Below are 25,510 nucleotides of genomic sequence, written 5' to 3'. Positions count from 1 at the left end.
TTACATGATAGCTTGGACTCCCAGAAATTCAGCCCTCCTTTTCTCTTCCTCTTCCACTTGCATCTAGGACACAGAAGCACAGACCATTAATACGACCGTCAGTTATATTTTCAGGTTCCTTTTAAGCATGGGATATGTCACTTCTTGAAATCTGTGCTGTTTGGGCATTCATCTCCATAATGACTGGCTACCACTTTTCTGAGAAGCTCTTAGCCTAGGAATTTATTCCCTTCCTTGGAGGCTGTACATCCAGGTAGTCCAGGTTTCTAGCCCCACTGCTGTATCCTACCAAATCTCCTTCTGCTTTTAAGATGAAGATTCCCCTGCCAAGATTTCAACGTTAAAGCTCATTTGACTCAGCCTCTTCATTTTGTGGGTGGAATAACAGACCCAAAGAGAGGAAGGGACTTATCTAAGGCCCTTTCCAAGTTGAATGCTCCTGCAGAAAGGACACTGCATTGCATCTCCTGAGTGTGCCTGATCAGATTTAGGCAGCCGGTTATGGTCCAGAGGCGACGTCTGCAGAGATTCTCAGCCTTGCTGGATAGGATGAGCAGTGTGCTGGATGTCACCTTGAGAAAGGAGGATGTGGTAGTCCAGCAACCAATGGGGCCCTTGAAAACTTGTACCCTCCTTGACCTCCCACTGCCTTATTCTAGGAAAATACTTGGGAAAAAGTTAAAACCCTGACACAAATGACATCGACTAAAATTTCACCTTATTTTGTAGCCCCACCCCCACCCCCGCTGCCCCAGCCCTACTCTGAAACAGTAGACACTGTAGAGAGAGTAGAAAGAACAGTAAGTGACTATAACCCAAGTTCAGGATTTGAGAGATGACTGGCTACTGCGGTTGATCACCGTTGTGAGGTATGGCTGGAGAGTGGGGAGGGCCACTCATTTAATAATAGTCACCGCTACTGGTCAAATACTACATTATGTGCTTTAATATAGTCTCATTTATTCTCCACAGTAGCCCTGTATGGAAGTTTCCAGAAATTAAGAAACTTGCCCAGGGTCATTTGGCTGGATGGAGCTGGATTATATACGTAATGCATGTTCACTGTAGGAAATACAGATACTATACATAAAATAGATAAGCAACAGGGATTTCCTGTATAACACAGGGAATTACATTCAGTGTCTTGTAATAACCTATAATGGAATATAATCTGAAGAAAAAATCACTGAATCACTTTGCTGTACACCTGAAACTAACACAATATTGTGAATTAACTATACTTCAATTAAAAATTAATTAAAAAGAAAATACAGATAAAGAAAGAGAAGAAAATGTAAGTGGCCCATAATCCACTATCCAATGATAACCCAGGCTATCTCAGTCCAGTACTCTTTTCATTGTGTTGCCCGGTCTGCTTTCAGCTCTAGCTTTTGTTCTGTGCCTTCTTCCTTCTCTTTCTTCCCCGGAAAGACTGTAGGCACTGCTTCTGCCCCATCTTTGCTTGCCTCAAGCTCTAGGAAAGCTGGAAAGCTCTAGGAAAGGCCTGGAAAGCTGGCATGACCTGGGTGGTGCTGCCAGGAATGATGGCAAGTTCTGGGGCCTTTAATGCTGTCAGACCTTACAGCGCTATCCCTCCCCTACTTGTCCCCACCCCAGCACTTTTGAACTTGTATCCTTAAGAACTCCTTTTAATAAAAGAGCATATTCACTCCTCTGTTAAAATGCCCCCCTAAGGGATGTCCTCCACCCAGGTCCTTGTTTGGGACATTGCTGGTACTCCGTCACACAAATCCCTCTCTTCCAGGTCATCACAAGTAAAGTAGAGATGACAACTTTCAAGCTGTTTACAAGTAACATCAAAATTATTTGATATTCCATAGAACCTTTTTCTTGTGATATGAAGACGATGCATAATTTTATTTTTGTATTCATTTTTATTACACAATGAAAGCACATTTATCCTAAAGAGAAAAAGAAGAAGAAAATACAAATGCCTGCGGCAACCTGTTAACATCCTGATGTCTTTTCTTCCAGACTACTTTTCTATGTTTATATTTAGAAACATATATGTGTATTATAAAATGGGATCATGCTGTCTTTTTTTTTTTTTTTTTAATATTTGGCTGTGGCTTGTGGGATCTTAGTTCCCCGACCAGGGATTGGATCCAGGCCCAGGCCCAGGCCCAGGCCCACAGCAGTGAAAGCTCCAACTCCTAACACTGGACTGCCAGGGAATTCCCCATGCTGTGTTTTTTTTTTCTTTTCTTTTAATTTTATTTTTAATTTTATTATTATTTGTTTTAATTTTTGGCTGCGTTGGGTCTTCGTTGCTGCGTGCGGGCTTTTTCTGGTTGCGGCGAGCGGGGGCTACTCTTCTTTGCGGTGCGCAGACTTCTCATTGTGGTGGCTTCTCTTGTTGCGGATCACGGGCTCTAGGAGCTCTGGCTTCAGTAGTTACAGCACACAGGCTCAGTAGTTGCAGCACACAGGCTCAGTAGTTGCGGTGCATGGGCTTAGTTGCTCTGCCGCGTGTGGGATCTTCCAGGACCAGGGATCGAACCCGTGTCCCCTGCATTGGCAGGTGGATTCTTAACCACTGCGCCACCAGGGAAGTCCCCCACGCTGTCTTATAATTAGCTTTATTCACTCAAAAGTATCTTATGAGCATCTTTGCACGTCAGTAAATATTCTTTGATCACATGATATGTCTCTGAGAAAAGTAGTGTCCAGTTACCAAGGCAAAATGCCACTTTGATTCTCAGGGCTCCTGTTTAGGCAGGGCAGAGCAGAGCAGGTGAAGTTGGAGACCCAGATGACTCATCCACTGTGTCTCAGGAGGGTGCACAGAGCCAAGAGTGCTTCTGGCAGTTATGGTAGCACCAGCTTTTAAATTCTCTCTTTTCCAACAAGAAAACTTTTCTTGCTGCTTATATTTCTGGTCCATACATGCTTCCCCCAATGAAGCATCTTGTCAGCTAAGATTTAAACACAAATATCAAGCAGTTGTTCTTCTGTAACTTTCTTTTTTCCATGCCTTGGTGCTACTTGATGAAGTGGCTCTCAGAGAGTATTCAGAAGAGTAATAGGGTGAGAGACTTAATTCCCAATATAGCTGCTAATCTTGTTTAATTCCCCAGAGTCTTTCAGTCCTAGGTGGTTTGTCCTTTCTTCGTTGAAAGACCGGTGAGCCACAGACTACAGGAATGGAGGGCAAGAAGGTACTGGAGTTTGTGCTTTGTTGGGAAGGTGCTGCTGCTTAATTTATTTAGGAGTGCTTTCAGAGTCTAGGACATTGAATTTTACTTCACCCAGCATGTCTCCTCTTTTATTGCGGAACAACGTTGACACTTTCCAGGTTGTTTTCAATCTGTCTTATATGTACAAATTAATTCCAGTTTGACCCACGTGAAAGAGAACTCTCTTGGATGTGTAAATGTGTGTCCTTCCATCAAGAGAGGGGGTGGTATTAGTGTTTCATATGAAGCCTGGGTATTTTTCAACCAAAGGATCTGGAAAATAGTGAATTTTCTGAAAACTGAGGATTTATACATGGACAAACATGTAGAGAAGTACAGGGGGAAAAAAGGATTAGGTTCTTATGTAAAAATAAAATTTGACTGTTCATGTAAATTATGTCGGATATGATGATATATACATGTAAAAGTCTGGTGGCTGCTTTAAATTTCCACAGAGAGTTTCAATTCTTGATGCTACTGTCCACAATTATTGGTATTGCGTAGTTTAAGCTATACTGCATCTTTGTCTCATTTAGAAGAAAAAAAACCCAGCCAGGATGTAATTTTGTGGCATGTAATGATGAACTTTTATTAGTGAATATTTACAGGGTTTAAAGTAACTGGTATTTTGCTTTTTCTTTCTGTTTTCCCTATTAATCTCTGGATAAAAATCCCTTGGCTCCAATGTAACTATCATTAGATCTGGGCTCTCCTTTCTTCTCATTTTGTCCTTATAAGGCTATCCTGTTTTATCACTTCCTGCTTTAGCTCCTGACTTTTTCTCTCTTCCCCTCTCCCTCTCTTGCGGTGGATGCTTTCTCCATGTGGCAGGGCTGTAACTGTTCACAGCTGTCTGAAACGCCAGTGGACCAGGAGCAGCTTGGAGTTTTAACTTTCATTTTACAAAGAACAGCATGTTTGAATGTTTCAGCAGGCAAGTTATAACTGGCATTCACTTTTTGTTCTTCTAGAACACTGAAAATCTCCCCCAGCACTTTAGAAGGGGGAACCTGACCGTGTTAAAGAAGAAGTGGGAGAACCCAGTGCTGGGAGCAGACTCTCTCCCAGACTCCGTGCGAAACAGCAGCACCGAGGTCAGGCATAGAGGCGACCCTCCTCCCGCTGAAGTGGCAAACAGCTCTGCCTCTGGAGTCGAGGCTGACCAAGAGGAACGAGTCCACCCCAGACCTAGAATCAAATCGCCTCCTGAAGCTCTTATTCAGTATCCGTACCCCCGCATCGAGGACAGTGAGCATCTTAAAGACCACTCAGCAGAAAGTAAAAAAATGGAAAATTGTCTGGGAGAATCCAGGCATGAAGTAGGAAAACCCGAAATAAGTGAAAATGCAGAAGCTGCAAACAAAATAGAGAAATACAATGTTCCGCTGAACAGGCTTAAGATGATGTTTGAGAAAGGTGAACCAACTCAAACCAAGGTAAGGATTGGGTGGGTTTAAAACTTGAAAAAGCCAATTCACGTAACTAAACAAAGCTGTTTTTCTAGTCTAGACGGTTTGTGTAATGGCGAGTATGTGGTCAGTATGTCTTTTGATTCAAGTTAGATGAGTAGTTAATAAAAAGTCTCAAATGAATTATTTACAGAGATGCTAAGATTTGTGAGTGTGACCCAATTTCACATGAAATCAAGTGCACACTGGGATTCAGGGCGATATCGAGAAATGAAGAGTTTGATGCTGATTGGGTTATGTGTTTTTGTACGCTTGCCCTTTTAATTTGTCTTCCTGTGCCTTTTGTCATTTGTAGCTTTAGGGGGTGGAATTACTGCTGAATCTCTCTCTGCCTGGACACAGCTGCAGGCTGAGTGTTAAGGGCAGAGTTTAACATTAAGACTGAGGCTTAGTTGTCTCCTTGCTAGCTGAATCCTTTCTCTTCTCAACTTCCTCATCTGTGCCTTCCAACAAATGTTTTCTATCAGCTAAAATCCTATCCCAGGAAAAATCAATGAAGATAGCCAGACTAGCCATAGCCTTCAGGAGTTTTGACTTGCAAATGCAGAGGGTTGCATTTTCCTACAACTGCTAATGAAACTTGATCCTTCATGTGGAGTGCAGACCAGGTCCCCAGAGGGAATTACTTAACTAGAAAATGAGTTACATATGCTGGTGACTTATAACAATCCAGGGGCCGCAGAGCTGGTAAATTTTTCCAGTTTTCTCATACTTTCCTGCATATCTGGCTTTGTACATGGGGTTGGTTTGTTACAACAGTCATTATAATGAAATAAACAGATCTGATGGGGAGCAAAGCCATCATTTACTCTAGATTCCCTTTAGATGGGAAAGCAGATTTTTTTCAGCTAAGTATTGGCCCAAATTTCTACATTTGTGAAGTAATGGTATGAAGCATTTCTTCCGAGGTAAAAATTAGATAACTTATCCTAGAATCCTCAGTTATGTTTGGTGTGATTTAGCCATCTCTTCTTGTATCTTGCGGTGCCTGTTGCTTTTCTACCTGGAAAAGTTCTTTAGTGTTCAGCGATCATCTGTTTGAGGGTGTATCAATAGAAAGAATTTTTAAAGATTTGCAAAGCTAGAACCCTTTTCTCTGCATGAGTTTTTACTCTGTTTTAACACTGAAACCAGTTGGCAAGAGATGTAACCACAAAGCATTTTATGACTTTTCTTAAACTCTCATCCCTCTCAATTTTGAGTCCTCTAGGCCTGCCAACTCCCTCTTTCCCCTTTATGGTCTTAATAAAAAAAAAAAAACTTAAAAAAATTTAAATGGGAAGAAGAATTTTAAATGGAAGGAAAAAATGTCAGAAATCCTAAATAGAGAGGAAGGGGCTTTGTTGTGAGTCAAAGCACCATTGTAAGTCTCCTCCTCTCAGACCCTGTTAGGGGCAGGACGGCTGATGTCATGGCAGCACACACAATGTAGATTCAGTGCAAAAGGCTGGTACATGTCAAAACTGGCCCAAGGTAGGAAATGATTGGGACTGCAGCAAACAAAATGCTGATTATGTGTAAGGATCTGGTGAGAGACTTTTTTCTCGTAAATGTCTAGTGAAAGATGGGTCAGAACAAGCCTGTCTGTTTGTGGCTGCTCAAAGCAGAGAAAAAAATTCTCATATAAAGAAAGATCCTACCAAATCACACTGGCACTCAGCCTGATTGCTAACGGTCTAGGAAGATGGAGGGGTTCTAAGATTGACCTGGGCTTTTTTTTTGGGTGGAGGCGCTTTTTAAACTTCCTGATTAAATAGTCATTTGTCATTTAATGGACTGCTTAGGGAATGTAAAACACAACTGCCCTTGGTTTTATAGCTGCTTCTAAATAAGCATCATTACCCATGTTGGAAACAGTCTAGATTACTTTAAAAATGTTTGTCTAGTATTTCAGTAAAACTGTTTAAAAAAAAAGTTTTGTCTACTTTAGTTTAATGAATAACTAATCAGTTTGAAACTAGGTTATGGTTATTGTTATCATAATTTCAGCTTTAATATGGATAAGGCTTTAATCAGGAAGTTATATAATTGGATCTTTGGAAGGAAGCTCTGAGAAATATGGTAGAGACACTAGCAGTCCTTTTAGGAGCAAGAGTATACAGGTAAGAATGATTACTTCAGAGCTAAAAAATTAGTACTTCTGTGAGACAAATGCATTTATTAGGTACAAATCGTGTGAATCTTTGTCTCCATAATAGAATTTTAAAGAACTGGGCTAAATCTCAACTAACTAGCTGAGCAGGGTCAGGGAGCACATAGATAATGGAAATGCATGATCTAAATCTTTTTATCTCCTAAATCTTTTTATCAGAGTTATTTACAGGAGGCCAAGTTAATTGGCTTGAGTTCTACTTTTCTTAGTCTCTCTTACTCCCTTTTTGTCTGAGATGGTTTCTGTTCTTGTCCACTTTTCTTCCTGATCTCTTCTCTGCAGTCGTGTTTTTTTCTCCCTCCCTGTGTAGTCTCATCTCTTTCCAGGACTCCAAGAGATGGATCCTAAAACTAGATTCTAATCTTGAATTCTTAGCCCAAGCTTCAGCCCCAATTTTGTGGTTGCCTGCCAGATCACACATCTCTTTGTGAATATCCCTTAAGCACTCAAATTCAAGAAGGCTAAAAAAGAATCCATTATCTTTCCAACCAAAACCTGCTCTACCCCTGGTGTCTCTTAGTGCATCACCATTCACCACATCTCCTGGTCTGTAAAGCTTGGGATCAGTTCTTCTTTGTGCCTACCTCTTCTCAGTCAGTCACTTACTAAGCCATCTACATAAGTCTACACATCTCTCAAGTATGGGCCATTCTCTCCAAGAGGTCCCACATCTACTTCTATGGTTTAGCCTTATTACATCTTGCCTTGTGGTATTGCTGCAACCTTTCCTATTAGCCTCTCATTTTTTTCTTCCCTTCCATCCTCCACACTGTTGCTATTTATTTTTCTAAACATAGTTGTAAATTATGTTATTCCCTTGATCAGAAACTTTGGATGTCTCAGAATTAATCCATATTTAATATTTGGGTCTTCTACAGTCTGAGCTCAACCTACCTTTCCAGTCTCATAACTAATCTTATACTCAAACCCTGGATTACTCCTCATTTTAAATTAGTCATATCTTTCCCCTAATTTCTACCTCTTGAAATCTTACTCCTCAAGGTCTATGAAGACTGTGAGACCTTACCTCAGTTTTTTCCCAGATGAAATTACCTTCACCCTCCTGACCCTCCTGTAGAATTTTCTTTTTACTTCTCTTTGGCCACTTATATCATGCTTTCTTTAATAGTCATGTATGAATTTGTACACTCCCCAGTCTATAATTCTTTCAAAGTAATGACGTTTTTATCTCCCAGTGGTCAGCACAATGACTTGGCTCTTAGTGTTTATTTAATAAAAAGGAGAAAAGAAGCTTAGAACTCAAATAACTTATAATGAGAACTGATTAAAGGCTGTTCCTCACTTATCCTCTACCTTTGGTGAATAGATAGGTTATATTGGTCAGATGTTTTAGTTGAACATGATAGTTCTAATTCCTATGAGCAAATGAGCAGTGGATGGATTAATGTAACCTATAGGTTATGAGGAAAAAGAAGCCCCCCTCCCACCCCCCAGTGACATACACTGAATGTGGCTTAGCATCCCTAGCTCCATGTGTATGTTGATCTGGGTTTTAGGTAGCCAAAGTAACTATTCTGGGCGTTCTTTTATGAGAAAGCTGATCAGGCAGTTATAACCAATATTCAGTTATCATCATGTTGACATTTGAATCCATAATCTTCAAAGGCCTTGATGTGGTTATTCAAATCACCAAACAATGTAGGGACAGGCTCCTTAAGTCTCAATTCTTTCTGTTTGGTTCCTAACTTATTTGGTTCACACAAATCTTTGGATAGGAGAATAAAGACCAAATATTTGGAAGGTGTATTTCTACCTTCATAACCTACTTAAAGTATTGTCTTTTGCTTGGGTCAGGATTAAACCAATATATATATATACACCACATCTTTTTTAACCATTCATCTGTCGATGAACTCTTAAGTTCTCAGTGTTATTTTGACCTCTCTGTAGCGGTACATTTCTCGTAAGGCCTCCTACTCGTATAAATTAAGTTTTATTTACCGTAGTTAGTAACTCTGAGTAAACCTTTGGTCTTTTGTGGTAAGACAGTAATGGATCCAGGTATAAAGATGCCAGTCAGGGAATCCTGATCTGTTTGTTGCCCTAAGTGGCTGTCTTTGACGTGTCAGTTAGAGACCAGTCATCTCTTTTCTGCTTATTTTCATGCCAGTTAACTACTTACTGGTTTCTATCCGGTTCCGTTAAAATAAAATATGTTGAAAAGTAATATCAGGAGACTGGAATATTCTCTAAGCATTGGTTGGCTACATTAGAGTTTGTAGGGGCCAGGAAGACATCATTTGCCCCACAAAATCACCTTTTCTTTCTGCTATTGGACTCACTCCTGGATTAAACAACATAGGTGTGTATCCAGATGAATTTATTAGTCATTTCCTTTAGCCTTCTAATTCATTAACGAGTTACAATGAGTGAGAAATCCCTATCAAGATTGTTGACATAAATCCTAGAACTATAAGTGATTGTAAAAGGTTCTTTAATTCAGCTTATTGTTCGCAGGATATTAAAATCCCTATTTTACAGATGGAAACAGATGACATCAGAGAAATTAACTGATATGCCCGATGTCATGTGGCTAATTAATATCAGAACAAGAACTGAAATTGTGTAGTACCTCTTCTACCATAAACACTATCTTCATGGATATTATAATAGCTATTTATTAGATAAAAACATCTGGCCTTACATTTTTTTTTTTAATTTAATGATCTATTTGTTTAATCCAATATATCTATTTATTTATTTATTTATTTATGTCTGTGTTGGGTCTTAGTTTCTGTGCGAGGGCTTTCTCCAGTTGCGGCAAGCGGGGGCCACTCTTCATCACGGTGCGCGGGCCCCTCACTATCGCGGCCTCTCTTGTTGCGGAGCACAGGCTCCAGACGCGCAGGCTCAGTAATTGTGGCTCACGGGCCCAGTTGCTCCGCAGCATGTGGGACCCTCCCAGACCAGGGCTCAAACCCGTGTCCCCTGCACTGGCAGGCAGACCCTCAACCACTGCGCCACCAGGGAAGCCCTGGCCTTACATATTTTTGAAATCTAAGGAAACCAGGAAAGAATTAAAACATATTAACAGCCGGCTTCTCAAAGACTTTAGCTTTCTATCTGTCCTCTTCCTACGTTTTATAGTCTTTTTACTGAATAAAAAACATCAGGGCAATGAAGAGAAGTACACTGGACTGCAAGAGATTTGTACTAAAACTCTTGAGTTAGAAGCTTGTTGAGTTTGGGAGGTTTGTTTTTCTTATATAAATTAGTCATCTGAACAATCACACACACACACAACACAGTAAACCAGAAAAAGCCAAGTAAACCTGGAAAAAAGAGTAACCTTTACCAATTGTGCTCAATGATATTCTTATCGTTGCATAACTAGATTTTACATGGTTTTAGGTACTGTGTGCTCACTGTTTTGTGTGCTTTATCTTTGGTTTGGTCTTTTTTATATAGCCCTTCCTTTGTATCTTCCTAGTTCATGTAGTTATCCTTTTATGGCAATATGTTACTTCATTATACTTTTTAATCATTCCCCAGTAATTAGATTCTCTTCTAGCCTAATAAAAAAGCTCTAAGCATCTTGGCAGAAACATTTTATTTTTAATTATGGGGGGGGCTATATTACTGAATGATGTTATCGTGGTCAAAAGACATAATTCTGTAACACTGCTAGCACAATCTAAGGACATATTTAATTCCCCAGCAGTTCCTCATCAGCATTTGGTTTTATCATTCTTATCTATTTATATTAATTTAAAAATATGAAGTATTACCTCTCCTTCCTTTCTTTTCTTCCTAATTGTAAGAGTAATACATACTTATTTTAAAAATTTATTTTTATTTTATTTATTTTTGGCTGAGCTGGGTCTTTGTCGCTGTGCGTGGGCTTTCTCTAGGTGCGGCCAGTGGGCGCTACTCCATAATTTTTATAGAACACTTAGAAATACAAAATATGGGAGTTCCCTGGTGGTCTAGTGGTTAGGATTTGGGGTTTTCACTGCCATGCACAGGTTCAGTCTGGCTGGGGATCTGAGATCCCGCAAGCCACGCAGTGCGAGCAAAAAAAAAAAAAAAAAAAAAAATATATATATATATATACACACACATATATATATAAACATTTATATATATTTATATGTATATATATTTATACATATATGTGTGTGTGTGTGTGTATATACATATATATACACACACACACATATATATGGAGAGAGAGAGAGAGAAATCCCCCTGCCTGGAGATAAGTGCTCCTTCTGTGTGTATTTTGTACTTAAATGAGCTGTATTTTTTCTGCGAGGGTCCCTGGAGAAGGAAATGTTTCTCTCTCAGTATTTTGAGAAATTAAGGCCAGATTTTATCTACACCATATGATCTCCATGCATAGTTCAGCAAAGTCCCATTTTTCCCTAAAAGTCATCCTTCCTCCACGCTTGACTTTGGAGAGATGAGAGAGTCTGAAGGAAGGTCAAAGTTGAAAGGTTGAAGGAAGTGGCTCTCAGTAAATTAAAGTGTTGAGAATCAACTTTTAAAGAGAATTTTTCCTGAAAATAGGGGTACACAGGACAGGAAATCCTGCTTTTCACTTGACATTTGGGACCTAACTTACTTTATTTCTTAAAGAAAACTTTGCAGAGAAAAGAAATTCTACAGACTACTGGCTAAAAGCCCCAGACTCTTATTTTCTTACTGGTAAATGTTGATGCATTTGGTTTATGGATTTAATGAAAATATTTAAGGGGTGGTCACACTAATGAGAGTTACTGCAGTCAGCTGACAGGAAGGAGGACTTGTGGGGTGGGGTGAGGCCAAGCTTTAGGAAATTCCAGAAAGTCTTAAAGTGTCTTATCTTTTCTCTCTTCTCTTAACAAAGTATGATGATTAAGGCTGCCTCAGCCATCTGAATAAAAAAGATTGAGATGTAATAAAAATGTGTTACAGAAGAGTATTTCCATATCAGAATTCCTGGTGTTAGGTTTTTTTTTTTTTCTTTTCTTTTCTTTTTGTGCTCCTCTATTTTCCCTGAGAAATATTGGAGGAAACCCCCCACCTTCTTCCTGAACCTCAGATTACCACTTGTAAAATGAGGATCAAAAATTAATAGTAAATGAATTTGAGATCTTGGGGTTTTGGTTTTGTTTTGTTTTGTTTTGTTTTGAAGTATAGTTGCTTTACAATATTGTGTTCATTTCATTTCAGGTATGCAGGGATCTTGTCATTCTTTATATTTGAGTGGTTTGGAGGTGGAAAGGTATTAAAAGAAATGCATAGTGCTTCACCCGGGAGCTCATTAAAAGCCAGCTGTATTCCTCCTCAGAACCAGTGTCAGTATAGCTTTGATTTCCAGAGACGTTTTTCTGTTTTTTTCTAAGACCAAATGACTTTGCAGATTCACTTTTTTAATAGTTGAAAGAAAATAATTCAGAGTATTGAACCCTCATGGATTTTTTTTGGGGGGGGGGGGCGGGAAATGGCTCTTTATTTAACCCAAAGATTTAAATAAAAAGCTAGTGAAGATGGGAAATTTTATGCTTCTAAAACCAAAGAACCTTGCAGGGCATGTGTTCTGGTTCTAAATGGTCTTGCTCTCAGTAACACCAGTGTAGGAACTTCAAGCACAAACAGAAAACTAAACTCCTAGCAGGTTGCAACATGTAACACATACTCTTGGAATTCTGCTTAAACTTTACCTTTGACAGAATGTAAATATTTGAAATATTGCTCCAGTGTTAAGACTGCAGAACCCATTCCCTTTTGGTTTAAAAAAAAAAAAAAAAAAAAAAATTTCCAGGCTTTCTCCCTTTTTGAGCCCTGAAAATTTTAGTTTTTATAATGATCATTTTACAGTGCAGCAGCGTTTGGAATAAATCTTTGGAATTTCCTTTAACTATCTGCAAATGAGAAATGTTTTAAAAACAGAAAAATGTGGATGGAGGGTATTCTGCCAAACTTATCTTTTCACTTTGGCTGATGATCTTCATTTCCAAATGGTAGGCTGCTCCCAGAGCAAGAATGTGTTGCATCATAGGAGTCATGTGGATGTGACTGATGTTGGTGCAGCTGACCTGAGTATGATGTGGCAAGGTTAGAGTTGCTACAGCTTCTTTTAGTTTTTTTTTTTTGTAAATAGATTCAACCAATAATGTAAATAGCAAAGCTGACTGGAGATGCAATGCATTAAATATATATCGAATTTGCTAGAAACTGTATTCTTTTTTGGTAGGGTACAAGCAAACCAAATCCTTGGCTCTGATTTCTGAAGTGGCGTATTTTCTATCTCCAAGGAGAGAGAGAGGGCTGGGGGGCGGGGGGGTGGGGAGGACTTGAAAAAGGGATAGTTCACTGTCTTAAACTTTATTGTTGGTTGATTAGTCCATTGAACTTAAAGGTTTAATAATTATTTATTAATGTTGAATTCAAAAGGGAGCTAAATGTTTTACTCTTGTCTCCTGTCATACTGGATTTCAGACATCTTTTCCATGTTAAGTTATCTGGAAATAAACTGAGATTTCAATGATAGGATCTGCTTGAAGGCTCTCATTGCAAGCTGAATAAACATGACATACTGTCTGTGTATTATGTCTGGGAACATCCTCTGATACTTACTAAGTGGCTTTCTTGAGTTACTTTTCTAGTCTTAAAATTAGAATTTGGAACTTTCATTAGAGATCTACCCTAAATTTGAGAGATACAAATGTAGTAATTTACAGGAATCATTTTTTTAATTACATAAATCTGTACCTTCCACTTTTCTATTTAAAAAATAAAAAATAGGACTTCCCTGGTAGCGCAGTGGTTAGGAATCCACCTGCCAATGCAGAAGACACTGGTTCGAGCCCTGGTCTGGGAAGATCTCACATGCCGCAGAGCAACTAAGTCCGTGCGCCACAACTACTGAGCCTGAGCTCTAGAGCCCGTGAGCCATAACTACTGAGCCCATGTGGCACAACTACTGAAGCCCATGTACCTAGAGCCTGTGCTCAGCAACAAGAGAAGCCACTGCAATGAGAAGCCCGCGCACCACAACCAAGAGTAGCCCCCGCTCGCTGCAACTAGAGAAAGCCCGCACGCAGCAACGAAGACCCAACACAGCCAAAAATTAATTAATTAATTAATAAAAAAAAATAAAAGCATGGTCTCTGCCCTCAGTAAACTAAGATTCCAGTCCAGTATAGGGATGCACAACAATTTGATAAGCATTGTAATGGAAGTGTGACCAGGTCCTTGAGAACAGAGAAAGGGCTATTTAGATTTATGGAAGAGAGGTAGGGCAGATGCAGAGGGACTGTTGCTTAGCTTACACTGAGTCTTGAAGGAACAGGCACTGTTAGACAACAGAAGGATAAAAGAGTAACCCAGGTGGAGGGAACTCATTTACAATATCGTGGACCTCCCAGTGGTTTGCTTTTCCTGGAGGGTAAGCGGTGAGGAAGAGAATACCCAGAGAGGGTAGGAAGGGACCAGATCTAGAACTGGTCTTTTGTGACATACTAAGCACTTTAGATTTAATTCAAGGAGTGATTAGGAATTCTTAAAGAATTTTGAACAAGAGAGTAACATAGATTTTTTTAAATTAATTAATTTATTTTTGGCTGCATTGGGTCTTTGTTGCTACGAGCGGGCTTTCTCTAGTGGCGAGCGGGGGCTACTCTTCATTGCAGTGCACAGGTTTCTCATTGCAGTGGCTTCTCTTCTTGCGGAGCACGGGCTCTAGGCACGTGGGCTTCAGTAGTTGTGGCACGTGGGCTCCAAAGCACAGGCTCAGCAGTTGTGGTGCATGGGCTTAGTTGTTCCACGGCATGTGGGATCTTTCCGGACCAGGGCTTGAACCCGTGTCCCCTGCATTGGCAGGCGGATTCTTAACCACTGCGCACCTGGGAATTCAAGTAACATAGATTTATATTTGGGGATAATTTTTTTGTTTTACTTGGGATAATGGCAGCATCATAGAGCCTTGATTGGAAGGCAGAAGAACCAATTATAAAGGTAATTCAAGGACTTCCCTGGTGGTGCAATGGTTAAGAATCCACCTGCCAACATAGGGGACATGGGTTCGATCCCTGGTCTGGGAAGATCCCACATGCTGCGGAGCAACTAAGCCCATGTGTCACAACTACTGAGCCTGCGCTCTAGAGCCCGTGAGCCACAACTACTGAAGCCCGCGCACCTAGAGCCTGTGCTTCGCAACGAGAAGTCACCGCAATGAGAAGCCCGTGCACTGCAATGAAGAGTAGCCCCTGCTCACCACAACTAGAGAAAGCCCGTGTGCAGCAACGAAAACCCAACACAGCCAAAAAATAAATAAATAAATGTTCCTTTAAAAAAAAAAAAAAGAAAGGTAATGCAGTAGTCCAGGGAAAAGATGATGAAGACATGAACCAGGCAGCAACAGCAGGGATAAAATGGGACAGAGAAGGCCAACAGCAGATACTGCCATCGGGACTTGGCAGTTTGGAGAGACATCATTTTCATCTGGGACATGAGGATTCTGCTCCAATGACTGTTAAATTCTGAGGCTTTCTGGTTAAGGTGGTTAGGCAGTGATATTTCACAGAAAGCATTACCTATATAGAGTTACTTATTTTCCCCTGGGCACCTGTGAATATGTAGTGCTTGATATTTATAGTAGTAAAAACACACTCTGTTGTATATAAAAACTAATATAAAATCTAATCTCTACTGGATTTTATTTATAAAGGAGATTTGCAGGCCTCCTTTTTGAACATTGCATCAAGATTTCCCATCCTCACTGCAAAGCTTATTGCTGGGTTTTGTTTTCCAAACAGATTCTTCGGGCCCAAAGCCGAAGTGCAGGTGGAAGAAAGATCTCTGAAAACAGCTATTCTCTGGATGACTTGGAAATAGGCCCAGGTAAGCAGAGAGTTCCATGTGTGGGAAGTTTTCTAGGAAGTACTCATTAGTAACAATACCTTTTGACCTCAAAGCTGATGCTTTTAAAGGAAGAGTGGTACAAATTAAAAGAAAGGCTGCTAGATACAAGCCATTCCCAAATCTCATTGCTTTTTCCAAATAGCTTCTCTGTATTTTTAATCCAACTTTATCAACGGTAACCTGTGTTAACCAAAGGGTAACTTTGCAGGATTATAAGGGAAGTACTGTTACCGACAGTTTTGGCTCCATGGTCATCTGGGGCTTGAGGGCTCCCATGGATGGACATTATCCCATGTCAAGATTGGTTATCCTGTATTACTGATGCTAACATAACACCTTGAGAGCAGAATTATTATGTTTTAAAGGGGGCATATACAGGCACTTCACAAAAGAAAATAAAATCAATTAATATAGGAAAACCATCAGCCTCCTAGGAATCCAAGAAATGCAAATTAAAATGGCATTGCCATCTAATTTTTTCACATGTTAAATGAACGAAAATTTTAAAATATATAACACTCAGTGATGGTAAGGGTTCTCCTTTTAATGTTGGGAAAGTGAGTGAATGTTACCTTATAAGTGACAGTTATAATCCTGATTTCCTTCTTTGTATTCTTTTTTTTTAATTAATTAATTTATTTATTTTATTTATTTTCTGGCTGCGTTGGGTCTTCGTCCCTGCATGGGCTTTCTCTAGTTGGGGCGAGCAGGGGCTACTTACTCTTCGTTGCGGTGTGCGGGCTTCTCATTGCAGTGGCTTCTCTTGTTGCGGAGCACAGGCTCTAGGCGCATGGGCTTCAGTAGTTGTGGCACGTGGGCTCAGTAGTTGCAGCTCACGGGCTCTAGAGCGCAGGCTCAGTAGTTGTGGCGCACAGGCTTAGTTTCTTCGCGGCATGTGGGATCTTCCCAGACCAGGGCTTGAACCCGTGTCCCCTGCATTGGCAGGCTGATTCTTAACCACTGCACCACCAGGGAAGTTCCCCTTCTTTGTATTCTTAATAGAAGAGGTTGATTATATTAGATTACAATAGCCCAAAATTTAGAATCTTGAAATCATTCAAATCGCATTTTATCTTCTAATAAAGCACATTGTTTGCATGCTTGCAGGTCAGTTGTCACCTTCAGGATTCAACTCAGAGAAAAGCGAGAGTAGGCGAAATCTGGAGTTCCCACGCCTGTCAGAAACCTCCATAAAGGATCGAATGGCCAAGTACCAGGCAGCTGTGTCCAAACAAAGCAGTTCCACCAACTATACAGTATGTGTTCAGCATCATTCATTCGTTCATTCATCCAGCAAATGGTCACTGAGCACGGGAACTAGAAGTGTCTCCCAGACCCTGACCTGTGAGCCTTGGCTCCTTACTGGTCCCCAGCCATTCTCTCTTCACATAAATCCTACCCTAGCTTCATTCGTAATCCTTACCATGTTCTAATCCTGACTTTGCTTTCCTAGGCCTCATTCCCACCCCGCTCATTTTTTTGTGTGATGTTACCATCCTGTAATGTCATTGAGAATTTTCCTGTCTCTTTTACTTAATCTTGTTGTTGTTAAAGAAGTATTGATAGTATTTTATTAGTTTTAACATAAACACTTATTTTTGTTTTTGAGAGAAGAAAGGGAGAATACTGGAGAGAAATATTGAATATATTCAACGTTAATGTGGGATGGGGTGTTTTTTGCAATTTTTATTGGTATATAATTCACCTGACATAAAAATCACCATTTTTAAATATGCAATTCAGTGATTTTTAATATATTCACAAGGTTGTGCAATCATCACCACTGTCTAATTCCAGAAATTTTCCATCACCCCAAAAAGAAACCCATACCTGTGCAGTGATTCCCAATTCCCCACTTCCCTCATCCCCTGGCAACCCCTAATCTACTTTCTGTCTTTATGGATTTTCCTGTTCTGGACATTTCATGTAAATTAAATCATACAACATAGGGTCTACTTAATCTTTACTTCTTATGATGTAATAATTTTCTAAACAAATAGAATAGTGGATAGGAAAAAGGGAGAGAAATGACAGGAAGATGACGCACTCAGTGAGCACAAAAATGTCGTATTCTAAGTAGAATGGAGGGTCTTTCCACTTTATACTTTCCTAGGCTTAACTGGCAGGAGGACACGACCGAACTGTTTATTTGAAGTTGCCTTTTAAATGCCATTTATTCATAAGTACACACACGTATATACACATGTACACATACATATATATCTTTCAAACAGTTGTTCCTTCTAAGATTTCAAATGACAAATTATTAATCTCTTGATTGTTATTTTTTAATAAAATTGGAAGAACAGTATTGACTTTTATTTGGCAGGCTGAACTAGTGCCTGTTAGAAATCACAATGTGTATTCCAGGAGCTGAGCCTTCTTTCCCCCACATTATGAAGTATGCATTTTCCAATAGTATTTATTGGTGGACTAAGTCTCTGGGCAGTGAGTAATCTTATCTTGATTTTTCAGTATTGATTTAAGAAGAGATACTGTGTGTAAATCAGTAGTGAAGTGGAACATCACAGGCTTGTTATTCACTGGGAGTGTGAAAAATAGGCAAAATGAGACTTCTTAAAAGGCAGGTCAGGAGATACAGCAAACAGATGATCTGTGGAGCTTAATTCCCTCTGTTATAGGATTTTGGTGCTTCTCAGTGCCCTCCTGCTATAAACATTCTTACCAGGTGACTCCCTAAGTGGAAAAACCTGTTCAGTGACTTTGTTTTTTTTAACTCCTAAATAAGAGTTTCTGCATTGTAGTTCGCCTGCTCTGTAAATTTTAAGAGTTGAAAGGTCTTAAGGAATTCTTGTAAAAAGCACGTTTTGTCTCATCCCCAAAGAATTTCTCAGGCCCCTTATAGAGCATGGTTGTAGCAAGGCTCACTCTCTCTGGCAGTGATTCCAGAGGCTGGGCTTTGAGGTGGGGTCACGAATGAGTTTCGGGCTCTTGTACTGTTGATTTCTGTAGTGCTAGCTGCCAGCTCCTCCTCATAGACGCACCTCCAGAGCTGTAGGCCTCAACCTGGAATTCCACACCTGCATCAGTCAGTCGCACTCACACTCCCTTCATTGGCCTTGTGGCCATAAATCGCTCTTTTTCTCCCATGCCTAAAGAATCACAGAGAACAGAAAGGTACTAGATTACTAGCAGACTAAAGGTAGGAAATGTCCATATTCATCTACCTCTGTACTGATTATGGATCTAGTAATAAAGTCAATTTTAATATTTTGCCCCAAGTGTTCTTTGCAAGGAAAACAAATATGTTTACACTTACTCCTTCTGACTCCTTATGCCTGTTTTTTTATGTTGAAGCTCTATTATGAGAAGTAGAATAAGGTATGTCTTTAGTATACTGAAAGAATTTTATGCTAAAAACATGTCTTTAAAAGTCTCACAAAGAAAGGCTGTTTTATGGTATCATTAAGTATAATTTCAATTTTTATATGTATACATCATTGCTGTCTCTCTTTCCAGGCCGGGCATTTATATATATATGGTCAGTATATTTTCTTAATTATTGGCACTTGGCATCTCCTTTCCCCTGCTCCAGAATGGTCTTTTCTGGTAAAACTCACCAGCTTTGCATTCCCACAAGCTCTGCTGCTAGAAGAGTGAATCACGAGAACATTGTATGCGGGGGGGTGGTCTGTGTGTGTGTCTGTATTCTAATGAGCATCCAGTTTTAGACTAGTTGTATAAATATTTAACTCTGAGGTATGTGTCCACAAAGCTGCTTTTGTCATTTCACAAGTCAGTGGGTTTTGCTTGTGAGAGTTAGGGGGTTGATTTGACTTAAAGCCTCTTAAAATAATTTCTTTTTTAACATTCCCAGTTTATTTAATAGATGTGCTATGAAGAGAATCATGAGACTTTTTTTTTAATTCACAGACTATTTTTATTTTGTAGAATGAGTTGAGAGCTAGTGGTGGTGAAATCAAAACTCATAAATTGGAGCAAAAGGAGAATGTGCCCCCGGGTCCTGAGGTCTGCATCGCCCATCAGGATGGAGAAAAGGTGGGTTGGAAAGTCTGATGTCCATTTGCCAGGGAAGCATGTGTTCTAAATTAGATGCTTAAAATTAGAAACAACTCTAACTCTAGGCTGTAGAGTGTCTGGGAATTTGGTAACAGCTGCCAGGATAGATTGTCTTTTTTGGAGGTCACATAATTTTGGTTGGGGAGCTCTGCAACTTATAGCTGACCAATTTTCATTGGAAAATTCTTTTGCTCAGCAAATGCTCAGAGGACATAGAGCTTAAGTAATTTTTTTTTTTTAATTTATTTATTTTATTTATTTATTTTTGGCTGTGTTGGGTCTTCATTGCTTCGCGCATGGGCTTTCCCTGGTTGTGGTGAGCGGGGGCTACTCTTGGTTGCGGTGTGCGGGCTTCTCATTGCAGTGGCTTCTCTTGTTGTGGAGCACGGGCTCTAGGCGCGCGGGCTTCAGTAGTTGTGGCACACGGGCTCAGTAGTTGTGGCTCACGGGCTTAGTTGCTCCACGGCATGTGGGATCTTCCCAGACCCGGGCTCAAACCCGTGTCCCCTGCATGGGCAGGCAGATTCTCAACCACTGTGTCACCAGGGAAGCCCAACTTAAGTAAGTTTTTAAAATCTGTTTTGAATAGAGATATCATCTTCAAAGTTATTTGTATATTATTAATTTAACACATTTTATGCAAGAAAATGTCATTCTTTCACTTCAAAGTATTTTGAAAGCTAGGCACTATGCTAAGCACAGGCAATGCTGAGCTTAGCAACTAAATGTGAACAAACCATTCCACGTGGTCTTTACCTGCAAGGAAGCTAACAGAGTAGGAGGAAGATGAGTGTAGGTTGGCTATTGTAAAACAGTGTAACAAGTGCCGTGAAAGGGCTATGAGGGGCCATGGAAGCTTGGACTAAGGACCCTTAACCTGACTTCCTCAAGAAGGTGATATCTGGGACTTCCCTGGTGGCACAGTGGTTAAGAATCTGCCTGCCAATGCAGGGGATGCGGGTTCGAGCCCTGGTCCGGGAAGATCCCACATGCCGTGGAGCAACTAAGCCCGTGCGTCACAACTACTGAGCCTGTACTCTAGAGCTCACGAGCCACAACTACTGAGCCCCCCCATGCCACAACTATTGAAGCCTGCGTGCCTAGAGCCTGTGCTCTGCAACGAAGACAAGCCACCGTTGTGAGAAGCCGGCGCACCGCAACGAAGAGCAGCCCCTGTACACTGCAACTAGAGAAAGCCCGCATGCAACAACAAAGACCCAACGCAGCCAAAAATAAAATAAATAAATGTTAAAAAAAAAAAAAGAAGGTAATACCTGAGCCAAGTCTTGAAGGATGTGTGGAAATAGGCCAAGTGAATAAGGGGAAAGTTGAGTAAAGAAAGAGAAGGGTATTCCAGGCAGACACAACAGAGGTTTGGAAACCAGAGAACCCAACCAAGATGACTTGGCTGGAGCATGAAGTACCTGTAGGCAATGGTAAGAGACAGGTGGAGGGAGAGGGCCAGGGTGGGTCTTGAAAAACCCTTAAGAGTATGATTGTAGTCCTGCGTCGGAGGAAAGCCATGGGAAGGTTTTAAACAAATCAGGTTTTATACATTTATGGTTAGATGGATGGCTTAGTTGGATTAAGTAACAATATATATGTCAGGTGAACTTACCATTTTCTCTGCCAATCCATTACCCAGTCTCGTTGGTCTTTCAGTCAATATGATAATCAAATGTTAAGTTAGATGAGGAGAAAGAGCTTTCAAGTCTATTACAGTGACTAATAGGAGTATAGTCATTGTTTCTGTTACACATATTAACACCCTTGAGGCCATTCTACAAAAGGTGAGGAGATAATTAAAATGGGTCAAGAGCAATAGTTCTCAAACTTATTTGATTATAACAGACTTTAAAATAGATATATTGACAGCATACCAACAGGAACTCATGAGATGTACTACACACTTGGACCAAAGTAGGCACACAGAAAAATAGTCTCGTATTAATGGCTACAATATTTGACTCAAAGAACAGAACAGGAAAAAATTTAAGAACATTAAATCGCTTTATTTTACAAAACCATATCACAAATGTATTTTGAGATAATAAGACAAACTACGTGGCAGTAATGTGTTTCATAATCATAAAATAATCAAATTACATACATCCTTGCAACAGTGGGCTCAGGCATTATTTCCATGTCACATGTCCTGTATCAAGTGAGTCCTCTAATTAGACTGCCTGGTTTTCCCATTTTTTAAGTGGGAGATTATGTCTTATGTATAAGTGATATGTTTGGAATTTTTCTTATATACTGTAAAAAAGACATTTAAGAGAAAAAACTATTCCCAGCATTGAAATCCTCCCATCTGTCCTTGGAGCATAATTTGAGAAATGATCATCCGGAAAATCATGCTTGGATTGTCCCTATATCTAATTTCATGTTTCCTTCTTGATTGTCTTCATATTGATTTGAACCTGGAACTCTGAGCTGAATTGGAGGATCAGAACATTTTAATTATAGCCTAAAAGGGTATCATTGCAGCTGAATCACAAATTGGGAAGTGGGTGGGGAAGAGAGGAGATAAAGATAGTACATAGTCTTCAAGTGTATACTGTAGGTTCATGAACCCTTGGCTGCCATAAAATTCATAAAATTTTTCAAAGCTTCAGCTATCCTTTTGGCTGTTTGCCTAGCTTTTGTTAGCCAATACCTAAGAACTATCTGAACTTCAGTTGTTACAAAAGGACATTAATGCCAGGGTAAACTTGCCTGAAATAGGATATTTTGTCAAGGTATTGTTCTTCCCTTTCTCCTCTTGTGAATGAATTTGTGCTTTTCTTTAATGAAATGTTTGAGCAAAATCTCACATGCTCTCTCCTGGCTATTCCTGCAGTGAAGTCATCTGGTTGGGCGTGTGCAATGATGTCATGATTGGCATTAAGTTTACCCTGCAGGTTCAAGGTGACTAAATTGGAGGTGAAAGAAGGACATCCTGGGATGGGTGCACCTCCTAATTTAGCAAGAATTGAAGAGCTTTTTATGGCCATGCACAACTTTCAGAAAATTTATTTCGTATCATTAGATGAAATAACGCATGTAAAGTGGTCATTCCAATACCTGGAACATAGTAAGCATTTAATAAATGTTAACTGTTATTATACTGGTTTGTTTTATACCATGTCAGAACTCCTGTAATGAACAGAGAATAAAGGGAAAAAAATGACCACGTTGCAGTCAGCCAACAACTTAATCTCCATTGTAAATGTATTCAGTACATTAGACATCCTGCTATAAACACTCAGCATCACCCATAAAATCCCTGACATCTGAATGAAAGAATATTCACGAGGAGTGCACATTGGGTCACCTCTTGACCCTTAATGATTTTTTTTGGGGGGGGGGGGGGAATTCCTTCCTCATAACCTCACTAGAAGTTCTCTGCATTTCTTTCTTTCTTTTTTTTTTTTTTTCTAATATTATTTATTTATTATTTATTTGGCTGCACTGAGTCTTAGTTGCAGCACGTGGGATCTTTGTTGCGGCCTGTGGAGTCTTTCCGTTGCAGTGCGTGGGCTTCTTTAGTTGCGGCGCACAGGCTCTAGAGCACGCACGCTCAGTAGTTGGGGCGCACGGGCTTAGTTGCCCCGCGGCATGTGGGATCTTAGTTCCCTGACCAGGGATCGAACCCGCATCCCCTGCATCGGAAGGTGGATTCTTAATCGCTGGACCAGCAGGGCAGTCCCGACCCTTCATGATTTTGAGTGTGGAGGAAGATACCAGGATGGCCTAGGGGCCAGTAGAAAGGAGAGAGAGCTGGTAGAGAGTACTTTTATTTAAATTTGATGCCAAATGGGGAAAATAATCACCTATACATAAGATTTGCCATCTTGTTAAACACTGCCATTTTGAGACTGGAACTAAAAAGGGAAACTAACCTTGAAGATAATACCAAAGGTTGGTTTTAGATAAATTTGTTTTATAGCTATCAGAAGGTCTTCTGTACCAGCAAGCTTGTTTCAGCAGAATGCATTTGGTTGGGAAATAAGGAGTTAGGAAAATAAAAGAATAGTTCCTATATGTAAAGACTTTATCTTGCCTTGGAGTGAGTTATAGTTATACGAGTTGTGGTTTGTGGTGAGGAGCTTTGCCCTCCCTGATAGAGGGTTTTGTTTTGTACCCTCCCCACTCCCCCTTTTTTTTTTTGAGAGTACAAAGATATGGTTTAGAACTTCTTTTATAAAGGAAGATAATGCACACTTTTGGCAGTTGCTTGCAGTCTGTTATTTGAGTTACTCTGTAATTGAGAGGCATGTTAATATCCTCGTAAAAGACATTTTGCTCCCTTTTGTTTAAATGCTCAGCTGTTCTGGGGGCCATTATTTCCCCCAGGCAGCCAGTGACTGACTGGAGTCAGCAGGTTTTAATGGCATTAATAGCAGTTTGCTCTTTTATTTTTAATGTGATTCTTAATCCACCCCCTACCCCCCCAACCCTGCCTTTCTTTTTCTAGGTTTCTGCATCTGAGAATAGCCTGGCAGCCCGTTCCGCCCCTGCTGAAGATGATTCCCGTAAGCTTTCATTCTTAGGTCTGGTGGAAGAGGGTCTTGTTCTCTAGCCCCTGTTTGGTTGGCGGGGGTGGTCCCCAGTTCTGTCAGTGCTGAGAATGTGTAACATATTAAACCCAGTAATGTAGCTGATCAGATCTTTCACTTGGTTTTAAGGACTGATGCTTGAGTACCCTTCACACATCCCATGCCTAAGAGAGAAGTTAAATTCAATGAAATATGATTAACTTGTGGCCAGCTGAATACTTTTGATGCTTCTCTCATTGAACTTATCCTGTCTTTTGTACCAAACCTTTTCAGGGTTAATGCTATAAAAACTATAATTTTGAAGTTTCATTTTAATAGAAGGTTGGCCAAGAAGGACTTTATTCATTTACAGGAATAAAGAATTGGTATTTGAGTAACCTTTAAAAAATATCTTTTTCTTATTTATCTAAATATGTGCTATAATCCTCCCTCTGGCTAGATTCTAGACATTTTCCTGTGGGTGCTGAATTTGATCACCTTTTCATCCTATTTTGGAATCATTTTGAGCCTCTCTTCTCCCAAAGACAAAAACCTTAGTTTTTAAATTTACTATGTCCACTTTTGATTCTGATGTTCAGTGTATTATTTTTTAAAATATATATGGATTTCTAGCTTCTCCTTAGGTTAATTAGTTTACTAGACATTGAAAACTCAGCAAGAAGTTGAAGTATCAGCCAAACAGATCTCTAGTAAACCCTGCCTTAAAATTTTAGAAACTTGCAGCTTGAATCCAAGAACATTCCTTTTGCAGTCATTTTGCTTGGACTAGAAATTTTTCTGAGTTTTGACTAGGTTTGCAAAACATTTTTTTGAAAAATAAGCCTTAATCTTTCAGTACTTTGTTGACATAACTCTAGATTTTAGGGATTCTTTTATGGTTCCTTAGCAACTATGTGAATGACTTCTCTGTGCCTCTTCTGAGTTTTCCATAAAACAAATATATTGGCAGGAAATTAACTTATGCAGGTGACACGTCAATGACTATGAAAAAAACTTTATGGAGTCTTTTTCCATAATCTTCATCCATGGATGTTCGCTATAGGACTGACCAAAAAGATGGTGTCAGATTATACACACTCATATACATGAGCACATCTTATGAAATTTCTCCCCTCACATTCCCCCATTTTCCCAAGTTCAGTTGAAACGCCCCAGAAGGAGTTGTTGGGATTACTAACTACCAAAAAGCCATCAAAGTCTATAAACAGCCTTAAAAAATGACAGATGCTACAGGGCAGAAGT

At 39.9% G+C, this 25,510-nt stretch overlaps 1 protein-coding gene across 4 annotated transcripts in view; it reads left to right on the top strand.

Annotated features, from left to right (window-relative positions):
- LIMA1 (LIM domain and actin binding 1) overlaps positions 1-25,510 on the top strand; it is an 86,170-nt gene that overhangs the window by 48,764 nt on the left and 11,896 nt on the right. For all 4 annotated transcript variants that reach the window (XM_082352389.1, XM_082352387.1, XM_082352388.1 and 1 more), the window contains 5 exons: positions 4,169-4,633; positions 15,581-15,665; positions 16,794-16,942; positions 19,599-19,706; positions 24,187-24,244. In XM_082352389.1, coding sequence (XP_082208515.1) covers positions 4,169-4,633; positions 15,581-15,665; positions 16,794-16,942; positions 19,599-19,706; positions 24,187-24,244 — 865 coding nt within the window. The remainder of the gene's footprint in view (positions 1-4,168; positions 4,634-15,580; positions 15,666-16,793; positions 16,943-19,598; positions 19,707-24,186; positions 24,245-25,510) is intronic.

This window comes from Balaenoptera borealis, assembly GCF_965194805.1.
Source record: "Balaenoptera borealis genome assembly, chromosome: 13".
Classification (NCBI taxonomy): Eukaryota; Metazoa; Chordata; class Mammalia; order Artiodactyla; family Balaenopteridae; genus Balaenoptera; species Balaenoptera borealis.
The sequence above is the reverse complement of the archived record's forward strand: the minus strand, read 5'-3'. Positions and strand labels throughout refer to the sequence as shown.